Below are 12,283 nucleotides of genomic sequence, written 5' to 3' on the forward strand. Positions count from 1 at the left end.
ATTTGCTTTTATTGTGTAACATTTTTGTCTCCAGCTCTTTTTGTTCTCTTGTCAATAGTTATTATTAAAGTATGTAGTAGTTAAGCATTCCCCCTTTTTTCTTTTTCTTTTTTTTTTTTTTTTTTTTCAATGTAGGGTCTCACTCTAGCTCAGACAGACCTGAAACTCACTCTGTAGTTCCAGGCTGACCTTGAACTCACAGCAATCCTCCTATCCCTGCCCCCTAAGTGCTAGGATTAAAGGCATGGGCCATTCCATCTTAACTTTAGAGTCAACTTGATCTACCTGACCACTAAGACTATAGCAAGATACTCTATTTGGACTTTTACTTAGCAGCAAATCTTTAAAAAAAAAATTTATTTATTTGCAAGCAGAGAGAGATAGAAGAGAAAAGAGAGAGGGAGTGGGCATGCCAGGGCCTCCACCTGCCAGGCAGCAAATCTTTTATCCTAAGAATCATATTGTTTAAAGCACCGTGGCGAGTAGCCCTTAGCTACTCCTTCTTTCTGTTGATTCCACAATCAATGTGATAGTTGACCTCCAGCAAGAATGTGACTCAAGCAGTTCAGACTTACAGTTGAATTACATAAGCATACTCTTAGCTTCTTACTATCGTGTTGTAGATTACAAGATTGGATCCCACACATGGACAGCTCTCTCACTCTTAAGCTGTTATTGAAAGGGAGGCAGAGTATAAAATATTCTTTCATTTACTTTTTCTCATTGGCTTATAACAATGCCTTTAGTTTTGAAATTCATGTAGAACCATCATTAAATTTTTAAGCAGGTAATTATGGCAAAGTAGCTTGACAGCTAACCTTGGTAAATTGAGGCTAGAATTTAATATAGTTTTCTCTTCTTATCAGTGCCATACTTTCTAAATTAGCTGACTGGTCTAACTTAAAATTTCAGTACATTTTTTTTGTTTTGTGTGTCTATGTTTTGTTTTTTTATTTCATTTTTTGTCTTTTTAACTTTTTATTAATAGTCTTTGTACATGAGCATAATGCAATTTGATCGTAATCCCCCTCCAATACCTTCTTTTGACCCTACTCCTTGCCTACTCCCTTTTCTCTAGACTCCTTTTGAAGTAGATCCTCTTCTGTTTCGGTGACCTTGTTTTGTCCTTTCTGTCATCCGTGTTGAAAGGTTGATGAGCTCAATTTTAATTTAGAATGGTCCCCATTCTGTCTTCTCTTCTCCACCCTTGAGCTTCAGTCCACAGTCACTATGAAATTTCTTGTTAGTAATATTCTCTAACCAAAATCACAGATTTAGTACCCACTTTTGCTGCCACGGTGATTCGTGACACATTTCTGAGAGAAACGAGCTCATGAGGCAGAAGACTTGCCCACATGCTTCTCCTCTTCTCCTGCCAGCCATAACCTGTCTTCTATTTACACTGCATAGTTAATGGAAAATGCCTCTAGCCTAATTGAAACAATATTGGCAAATATAATAATCACCCTCGTTGTTGTGTGCAAGGTACTATATTATCTGTTTTATCTTTGCACAACCTTGTGCTGCTCTGACCCAAAGGCATGGGAGGAGGTATCTTTGGACAAGGGGGAGCAGATTCATGTTGTCAGGATAGGTGGATGGAGCCAAGCTGTCTGTGTGAAAAGTAGGTGCTCTTGTCCCATTTTACAGTTCAAATAACTTAAGCTCTCAACAGTGAACTTCTCAAGGTACAGAGCTAGTGAGTTAAGTAAAACTGAATCTTCTCACTCCAAAACCTGAGGCTAGGAGTGTGACCCAGTGGTATAGAACTTGCCTAACATGTACAAGGTCCTGGGTTCAATCTACAGCACTATAAAAGGAAAACTGGGCTTTAAGAAATAAATGGGTTGCACTTGTCAGCAGAGCATTACTGGAAGTCCCTGTGTTGTGCTAAGTCTTCCTCATTTCTATCTTAGCACCCAGTTTCCTTGCACAGTCTCTTATTTCAAGAAGCTTGATTCTTGTCACTCAGGGTTTGGAGGTCACACTGGTAAATCACCACCTCTATACTTCTTCCTTTCTGAAAGGATCTGACCAGGAGCTTGAGACCCAGGAATGCTGCTCAGGTGGTCACGGTGGGGACAGCTCGGGTCCTTATTCATCTGCCACCCTTGCCTGTTAACCTTGGGAAAGTTAGTCACAGACAGCTCCTGACTTATGCTCTACAGCACACTTGAGAGTATTTTTGAGCCAGGCGTTTGCAAAGAAAGCCCTGAGTTCAATTTACAGTACCACAGGAAGGAAAGAGTGTATGTGAAGGTCAGCCATGTGGAAGTCTCAAGGGTGGACTTCTGTGGTAAAGGCCATCTTGAGAAGCACGGCTGGCTGCTTTACACATGCACATGCCTCCAGAGGTGCTGCTTTTGCAGCCTCACACTAAAGTTTTGTTGTGGGTGAGCAGCTCTTTGTTTTTAATTTGGTTTTGGTAGCTTGGGCAGGGAAATTGAGGAGAGCTTGAAGGGCTAGGGAAGAGAGAAAGGTCTCACAGTCTTGTTCATAAGCCCATCACCTTCCAGGGGCAGGAATGCAGTGAGAGCAAGACCACCAAAGCTCCTTAAGACTGCTGGAGCTGGAGAAGAGTACTCCAACTACATGAACATGTGTCTGAACCAAGGGCATGGCAGAGAGGCAGATGCTGCTGGGGGTGGGCTTGTCCTGGTAATGTGCCATCCTGATGTCAAAGATCCAGGAGATGGTACAAGTGGGTAGACCAAAAGGGAGTAGGCACTAGAGGTGGATGGAGCCATGCTATCACGTGAGTTCTGTGTCTGCCCTTTGAGACACAGGCTCCATGTGAAGGACATACCATATGGTGCATTTTGAAGACTCCCTTTCCACTGGCTGGGGGCAAAGTTCTGGTAGTAATCAGCTCTTCAGTGCTAAACAGGGACCCTCCAAGTACCCAGAGGGAGAAGGGATAGATAAAAATGATCCTTCCCAAACCAAGTGCAAGTTTAGGCTGGCCAAGTCCTCCCTAACGCCCACGCCCGTCCTGTGAACTCTGGGAGTGCAGTTGCCCCCTGGATACCTGGTACTTCAGCAGTCCCCCACTCTCTGCCCCTGAGTGCCTTCCAGGGTGGAGGAGGGGTGACCACAGTGGAGGGAATAGAGGAGTCTTAGGAGAGGGTCCAGGGGTGGGAGTTGGACCATGGACCTCTCGTACATAAGTTCCAAGGTACTGGTCATTTTTTGGGAGGGCTTTTTTAGAAGAGCTCTGAGCTTAAGTTGTATTCAGGGTAAAAGTTTAATCCAATCCCATTTTAATTTTAGGGTTAGTTTTATGAGGGTTTCTTTGATGGTATAATCAGTTTTTTTCAATTTTTCTGGAGGATTGGGGTATTTTTTGTATGCCCTCCAGGTGACAAGTAATCATTTGTTCTAGCCTTTGAGTGCCCTTGTCTCCAGTCTGGTAAGTCCAGTGTGGCTTTGTGGTAAGCACAACATCATCTACTGGCAGGCTGGCCCCTAGATTTTATTCCTGCCTGGGCTTGAGGAACCCCTGGGGTCCAGGAGAACAACAGTGTAGGGTGCCTGTAGACTGAGTCTGGACCTTATCTTAATGGTATTTGGTGAAGTGTTGGATGTGTGGCAGAATAAAATGGTGAAGGGTATGTATGTCAGAGGTCGGGCGGAACAAGAAATTGAGCAAAGGGTTAAAGCGGGGAGGCATAATAGATTGGGAACTTAGTTTGCTTGACCCATCAATAAAACTCCAGCACAGAGTTTGTACCACTTACAAAGTCTGCAGAAGCCAAAGGCTTCAGGTCATGACTGGCAGCTGTTCAACCTATTAGTAAGCATGGAGGAAGTTTGAGCTCTCATTGGAGCCCAGTGTGAAAGAGGAGAGAGTGAAGGAGGGGAGAGAGTCAGAGAGAAATTCCTCCCTATGGGCTACTCTGAAGAGGATGGTCAGAGGTCTGGCTGAACTTAGCAAGGTATTTCAGATGTTCACCAGAGATGTTCACTCTAGCCAGAACTCTTTAGTCTCCACAGATGAGCAGCCAGCCTCATGCAGTCCAGCAGGTAAAGAGGCAGAGAAAATGTGGCCTAGAAGAGAGGGTAGGGGTCCAGAGGGCCCCAAGAACCCTCTTTCTGATTTTGGCATCATGTTGTCGGACAAGAATTAGGACGGGGACCAACTGACAAGACATGAAAATGAAGACAAAGAAATTGACCTCAACAGCGAAAGATTGTTCTTTATTAAGAGTGAAGGACAACAGTTACCCCTGGGATAGAAACTGTTATGGCCAGGTGTAGCAGTGCAGGAGATTTTAAAGGGCCATGGGCAGGAAAAACAAGCAGGGATGGGGTAGAGGTGAAAAGGGGAACTGGGTTATTCTGCCCATTGGGCTTGTTTGACTTCCTTATGATTTGGGGGCAAGGGTTTCTGCACACCAGATGTTCTTATTGGAGAAAACATTTGAAGTGTTTTGCAACCCAGACACTTTCTGGGAGATCTATTGTTCTGAACTTCCACCAAGGTCAGCTTGCCCAGTCACTTTGTGACTTACTAACTCTTCACAGCCTGTGGAGGTAGCATGGCACAGTGTACAGAATATGGGCTCCTAAATGTATTCCTCTTAGCTTAGAGCCTATGTTCACCTTCTCTTTCCTCTCTTAGCTTGTGTGACAACTAATGCTAGGATCCTCCAGCCTACCTTGTGCCTGGTCAGTTGTCTCTGGAGTCTGAAATACTCAGTCCTCATCTGTATCCTTGGGTTGGTGGAGTGATGAGCAGGCAGTAGTTCCAGCATCTTTGGTAGGGTGATGGCCCTGTGTGGTAAAGGAATTAGACAGGTGCCTGCCTGTATCACGGTCTTCAGCATCCACAGCTTAGATATTTAGATGGAGATGGCCAGACATATGCCATCATTCCTGGTCCAGTGCTCCTGATGCCCAACACTGCCAGGATTCTGTGCATGATCAAGCAGTCTCTGACCACTAGAAAGGCCTGGGAGTGAGAGGGGAAGCAGAGGATGGATTCTCACCATCACTGAACAGAGAAGTTTAGGAAAAGCCAAAGGGAGGCAGAGGCTGCCCTGTCTTGAGGACAGAGGACTAGCTGGAGACATAGGTTGAACATGAGCTCACCTGCTGTTTACAGGAGGGGTGGGCCTCTACTTTTAGATAAACACATTTTCCCAAGCTTGTCCAAATATCTATCTGAAGTTCTGTTTTAGATCTTGAACTCAAAACAAATAGTGAAGATAGAGCTGGTCCCAGAGGGTGGCAAAAACACCTGGCCTTTGGAGAGACAGAAGTGTTGGGGAAAGCTGTTGGAAAGGAGCACCCTGGAGCATTCCTGCATCCCAGGGCTCTCTGCCCTTGGCTATAAGGAAACATGGCCCTTCAGTACTGCTTCCCAGCATGTGCAGGAGAGAGCACGGCACTGTAGACTCCACAGATTGGTTTCATTTCATCTTCATCCAGAAGATAAAGACCTACAATTTCATAGTTATGCCCATTATACATGGACATTTGTTTCTTAAGTTCTATCAGATGTTCTGCATCACTGTGCGAGGCTGGTGTCAGGTTCTTCAAAAGTCAGATTCTGTGCAAAACAGGACCCTGTGCACAGAGCCAGCTGGCAGTTTATTCTTACTAACACTTCCCGCACTTTGGTGGATCAATTAAAATGATGCATTTCAAGCCACATATCTGGGAGCATCGATTAATTAACAAAAAAAGCTAAAATTAAATGACATGGAAACTCAGAGAACTTGGCAGATGGAAGAAGCTAAACTCAGACCTGAGTCTTTTCTCACACTTTGTTGTAGCCATGACTAGGGGAGGGAGAAGGACTGGAACCTGGTACCCCAGCTGAAAGCCCAGGTGGGGTCAGAGGGGATGCATTACTCACTGAAGTGTTGACACAGTGATTGGGACATGTGGGTTTTTACTTATCTCTCATGGACAGCATAATTACCTGCTCTAAATGTGCCAAATTTCCACGTGCTTTCCCAAATGATTCTGGGAGCTCTGCTGAAAGCTGCTCAGGAGTCCCATCTTCCCCATTAGCTAGTCTTTGTTGTTGGGAGAAAGGTCTTCCTCCCTCCCTCTGCCTCTTGGCATTGACATTCTGCTCTTTGGAGTAATCCAACCTTCACAGGACCTATACCAGTTTTATCATCCACCTTTGGATTTGAAGGTAAAATAATTCTAGCTCTGAACTAACCCAAAGTAGGAGGCTGGGTTTTAGCCAGAGAAAATGTCTAGGAGTGTGAGAGCCTCATAAAGGAGGCTAAGGGTTCCCCCACTGGCATATCCCTTGGAGCCTCCCCCAGTGGTGTTTTTCTGAGCTGAATATTAGTGGTAGTTAAGGTGTAACTGATGTGTTACCTCCCCCTCTAGTTCCTTGCCCAGTTGAAGCTCATGGATTACAGCCTCCTTGTAGGAATTCACGATGTGGAGAGGGCTGAGCAAGAGGAGGTGGAGTGTGAAGAGAATGATGGAGAGGAGGAAGGAGAGAGTGATGGCACCCACCCCATCGGGACCCCACCAGACAGTCCTGGAAATACTCTAAACAGCTCACCACCTCTGGCTCCTGGGGAGTTTGATCCAAGCATTGATGTTTATGGAATTAAATGCCATGAAAGTAAGCTTAGTTCATTACAATCAATTATTTCATCTATAAAAGAATGGTTTAATGTTTGCATTGTCATCTATCCAGAAGTCTAACCCCAGCTTCAAGGGCACTGCCTTGCAGAACAAGTTCTGAGTCAGAGTCCATTGATCTGGGAATAGGAGTATTAAAGGAACCTGAAATCTCTAATAAAGGGTGAAACAAAACCATAAACCATTTTTTACCTATAACACACATATACAGTTAACACATATAAGAAAAGTTTCTTTAGGAGCAAATAACAGGCCAGTTGGTAAAGTACTCCCTTACCTTACAACCATGAGAACCCACATTTGATCACCAGTATCCAAGTTTAAAAAAAAAAAAACAAACCAAAGATCCAGAGGCCCCTAATGAGCCGATTACTGAAGTAGACCTAAAAGGCACCCAACGTGGCTCAGGGAATTTGCAGAAGAGGGGGTAGAAAGATTGTTAGAGCCATAAGTTGGGACATTTTGCACAGAGACATTGCCTGTCCCCCACCCCATAATACATGACCCACAATTCCCATGGGGATGACCTGCATCCCAATGAAGGCCTCTTCAGAAAGGGGCCAGGGATGAGGGAAAGGATCATACCAACATGTTGTGTTTACATACTAAGTATGTCCACAACTAATAAAAATAACTTCCAAAAAAAAGCACTCACTTGAAATCCTAGCACTGGGGGAGTGAAGGTGGCCAGCTAGTTTAACCTTATTGATTAGCCAGCCAGTGAGAGTAAAGCACACATTTGCACATACATCCACACAATCTCATACCACATGAAAAAACAAAAAAAAAGAATAAAAGAAATGTTTCTTAAAATCTTTTTTTTACCAGATCTGGTATCACAGACACCACCCTATGGAGGCAGGTGGATAGCAAGTTCAAGGCCTACCTGGACAACTTAGCAAGACCCTGCCTCAATATTTTTAAAAAGGGTGGGGTCTATAACTAAGTTTTAGAGCACTTGTCTGACATATATAAAGCCCTACGTCCAATCTCCAGTACTGAAAAAAATATAATCAAATGTACATTTCTTACTATTCATAATTTAATAGTTTATCAAAACTTTACCTAGTTCTAATACTATATCTAAGGAGAATTACAAGCAGTGTGTGTCTACTGGTAGGAAAGGATCAGTAAGTATAATTAGGTCTACTGATTTTATAGAGTATTTTAAATATTGCATTTTTCTTTACACCAAAGCATTTCACTGTCATTAAAGTATGGAGAAGTAAAAAATAAAACCCTGTGATCACACCCTTAGGTTCATGCTGTTAGTATTCCATACTATGATTTTGTTTTGCTGTCATGCTGAGTTGAAGGAAGACTAGAATACCTGTGGTACTAGAATACCACAGGAATCAGGTGACATATGTGTCCATGCTCCTTTGCTCCCAGCCTATGGCTGCCTCTCACCCCAGCCTCAGTTTTCCTTCCATGAGTAGCTCATGCTTTTCTACCTGTGCTACCTCCTCTCAGCCACTGCTCCTCCCCTCACAGATTCTCCTAGGAAGGAGGTGTACTTCATGGCCATTATTGACATCCTTACTCACTATGATGCAAAAAAGAAAGCTGCCCATGCTGCAAAAACTGTTAAACATGGCGTGAGTATGGCTTTGTTTCCTTCTTTGGGGTCATCATAATGTGGGACCACTCCTTTCTACTGCTCTACCCAGCCATTCTTTATCTTCTAGTGAGGTTTCCTCCTCCCTGATTTAGCCAGCGGACACCATGCCCTAATCCCTGTCCTCACTGTGACTCCTGAGCTCTGGCAAGTCACTTAGACATGGCTGTTCATGTGGGTTCTCATAGCTACATGCATAACTACAATGTTAAACAGATCCTTTTGTGTTTGAAAACCTCAAAGATCAAAGTACTGGAGATTGTGTTTTAATATGAAATGTGCTGACCTGAGGTAAGAGTCTCCAAAAAATGCTGGATTATATATTTATTTTCTTACAATTTTTTTTTTATTACAGACCTATTTTGAGTTTAAGATCAGTTTATGTTAACTCCTCATCATTTCTTCTTGGTCATATTTGATCATTTGATCATTATTCTGGGCATATTATTAATTCATTGAATCCCCATGACAAGCCTGATAGGGAGATAATAGTGTGTCACTTTGGTCAGTGAATGAACTAAAGAGGACCCTTAGGAGCAACTTCAGAAACTAGACATGTGGCACATAGCTATAATCCCAGTACGCACCTGTTCTGAGGCAGGACAATCAGGAGTTCAGAGCCAGCATGGATGGGCTATATAGGGAGACACTTTCAAAAAAGGAAGGACTTTCATGTAATGTAAGAAAAATGGGGCGGGGCTGGAGAGATGGCTTAGCGGTTAAGCGCTTGCCTGTGAAGCCTAAGGACCCCGGTTCGAGGCTCGGTTCCCCAGGTCCCACGTTAGCCAGATGTACAAGGGGGCACACATGTCTGGAGTTCATTTGCAGAGGCTGGAAGCCCTGGCACGCCCATTCTCTCTCCCTCCCTCTATCTGTCTTTCTCTCTGTGTCTGTCGCTCTCAAATAAATAAATAAATAATTTAAAAAAAAAAAGAAAAATGGGGCGCATTAGAGGTTTAGAACAGAACAGTGTTAACATGACCTACATTTCACTTAATTGTGGCTAGATGGAAAGCAGAGGTGCACTTGGAAGACAAAGCTGGGACAGGATCCCACATTTTGACCTTGCGATACTGTGGGATCTTCAGTTCCCTTAGTTAAAGGGGTCCTAATTAGCCTTACTTGATGGAGTTCTTCAGAAGAGATGTATACAGTGACCAAGCTAAACACTAGGTAGTGTTTTACAAGTGTTATACACATTATGAGGTCAAAGTATACCATGGCCAACATAACTCCAACTTAGCTCTGCAACTTACTACAGGGTCTAAAATCATTGGCAGTTTATAAAATCAAATCATTATTCTTTGCAAAAGAATATTATACTGAGCTGGTGACATGACCCATTTTCTGCCTTTAAGGGCTGGGGTCCTCCATGGAGATTCAAGGAGCCCAAGCCTGGAAATTAGAAGTTTCATCATGAACCTAGGGGTCTAAATGTAGTAGCTGGTTACTTAGTTAAACTCTGGACTTGCCCTTTGAAGCTTAGGAAACTATGTAATGACATTGAGCTGCCCAGCCCTGAGAGTCTAATAGTAGAAAACTCCTCTACTGAACTCAACATGTGACCTCAGCACTCAGGAAGCTGAGTCAAGAGAATCTAAACTTCTAGGCAAGCCTGAGCTACATAGTGAATTCTAGACCAGCTTGAGCTACATAATGAGATCCTATCTCAAAAACAATGTGTTTTGGGTCCCATTCATAGATATCTTAAGCCATATTGATCCTCAGGTTGGACATGCCTGTGATGCCTCTGACTGTATGCCATACAGATACCACTGTTTGATAGGAATATCCCAAATGTGGCTGTTTTTTTTTTAAGTTTCAGTGGTCTGTGATAGTAGCCATGGTACTGCCACCAAATTTTATCTCATTTCATACTCAGATTCATAAAAAATATTGGGTGCTTGTCTAGTGAGTTACTTGAAATACGTCTGAGTAGTAGTTTAAGAGCAGAAACTGCATTAGGTACATTATTACCTAGTGTTGGGTGTGGATCAGTGGAGTACTAGCCTAGCATGTACAGGATTCTGGATTTCCCCAGTATTGCCATGAATGAATGAATGAAAGGAGAGAGACAAAAATAAATTATTAACTTAATGTTCAGCTATTGCTGAATGTAACTGTAGGTACTGAGGGGCTTATTGGGGAGATCATAAACATTATATCAATATTCCTTTCCTTTTAAACTGTCCAGGCTGGAGCTGAAATCTCAACCGTGAACCCTGAACAGTATTCAAAGCGCTTTTTGGACTTTATTGGCCACATCTTGACATAACCTCCCATACAGCCTTGGATGGACATGAACAAGAGAAAGCCAACAGTGGCTTTGGTATAGGAAAAGAAAAAAACAAACTCAAATGAAATGCTCATCTTGCAGGAAGCAAACTTCCTTGTTTACATCTTCAGACTGAGATGACTGATATGGGGCTACTCGCTTTAACAGCTACATGGTATTTCCCAGCATCTTTCCAGCTACTTCTGACTCTGTGTGTGTGTGTGTGTGTGTGTGTATACACACCCATGTGCATTTTAAAATAATTAACTGATTAACTACAACTCCTCAGCAGGAATCAGAGTGTGTTTAACAACAAAACTCCTCTGATTCCAGTTGTGGCCAGATGGATGGATGGGTGGATAGATGGATGATGGATGGATATGATGGGTGGGTGGGTGGGTGGGTGGGTGGATGGATGGATGGATGGATGGATGGATAGGTGGGTGGATGGGCACATGCGGAATGGGGGAGAAGAAAATGCATGTCAACAACCATGTCAGCATCATGTGATAAACTGTAGATCAGTTTATTCTTGAGTTGAAAGGTGTGACTTTTCTTGATAAAAGTAATAATAATGATGATGAAGATAATAATAACGTTGATTAAAAGGAAAAACAAACCTTAATACAAATGTCCTAGTTCTACTCCACACACAGACCTTTCTGAATAACTATCACCCATCCCCTAGCCCTGGATGGAAGAATGCTGGCGTTTACATATGTACTGGCTCAGGGCTCTGACTCCACAGTGTCGCAATCCCTAACGTTCCAGAATAACCTTGTTCTCCAAGAAGCCAATGCCAAGAAACTGTCTATATTTTCGCCTCTGTCAATATATTCAGGACAACTGCTTACTTCTCTATTCTTGCCCTTAATTGTTTCACCCTTATATTGCAGTGCAGGAAATCATGATACAAATAAAGGTAAAGCTTACCTGAAAAGTGCACAGTTTGGGGCAGTGGTAACCACATCTACTTCAGGAAGATGAACAAAGAGTTAAGTGTCCTGTGACAGAAGGCAAGTCTGAATTAGAAGAGGCTTATATTTGGCCATTTAAACAGTGGTGTTTTGTTATGATTATTCCTTTAACAGAAACCCTCAGATTTACTGTTTACATTATTAGAAAAACAGGGATATTTTTGAATCTAAAATTTAATATACAGCATGTGATTTTTGAAGTTTACATGTAAAGTCATCTTACAGTGTAGGTAAAATGTTTTCATATTTTGAAAGGTATCCTGCACTTGTGTTTTTGGGTGAATGTTGTGTTCAAAGTACATGATAGACAGTATTTCATCGTAAAAGGAAAAGGGTTGTCTTGTTTCTCCAGATGTATATTGATCAACCAATGATTTATAAGAGATTTAACCCAAAACTTGTTATATAAGTTCATTCCCCTAAACTGTGTTGATTGTGTCTAATCAAGTTAAAACTTTTCAACATGTACCTGCCAGCATTTCCTAAGAGGTATCAAGTTCTAAAGGACTAGACTGGCTTAGCATGTTTGTCAGTTTCTATGTTGTGCCTTTAAAATGCCATGTTTAATATGCTAGCTGGTTGGTATAGGCAATTTCAGAAAAGGAAAAGCAATCCTCCCTTTGGTTATTACAACTTAAGTTCCACTGTCAGGCTGCCTGTCCCAGTCACTTTACTTCAGGCTTTTCCAGAATGTCGCTGTCCAACATGTGTGATATGTGTGCTGCCTTCACAGCACCTGGAAACCAGCAGTAAACCACCCAATAACTACGCCACTGTTTTCTGACTTTCCATAGATGT

At 42.7% G+C, this 12,283-nt stretch overlaps 1 protein-coding gene across 4 annotated transcripts in view; it reads left to right on the forward strand.

Annotated features, from left to right (window-relative positions):
* The window catches only part of Pip4k2a (phosphatidylinositol-5-phosphate 4-kinase type 2 alpha), a 171,733-nt gene extending 160,851 nt beyond the window's left edge, over window positions 1-10,882 (forward strand). For 3 of the 4 annotated variants that reach the window (XM_045135414.1, XM_004668416.2, XM_045135416.1), the window contains 3 exons: window positions 6,352-6,595; window positions 8,110-8,213; window positions 10,428-10,882. In XM_045135414.1, the coding sequence (XP_044991349.1) occupies window positions 6,352-6,595; window positions 8,110-8,213; window positions 10,428-10,508 (429 nt within the window). In that variant the 3' untranslated portion in view covers window positions 10,509-10,882. The remainder of the gene's footprint in view (window positions 1-6,351; window positions 6,596-8,109; window positions 8,214-10,427) is intronic. The other variant, XM_045135415.1, reaches the window with a different exon arrangement.
* The last annotated feature ends 1,401 nt before the right edge of the window (window positions 10,883-12,283 follow it).

Source organism: Jaculus jaculus, chromosome 15 (assembly GCF_020740685.1).
Source record: "Jaculus jaculus isolate mJacJac1 chromosome 15, mJacJac1.mat.Y.cur, whole genome shotgun sequence".
NCBI lineage: Eukaryota > Metazoa > Chordata > Mammalia > Rodentia > Dipodidae > Jaculus > Jaculus jaculus.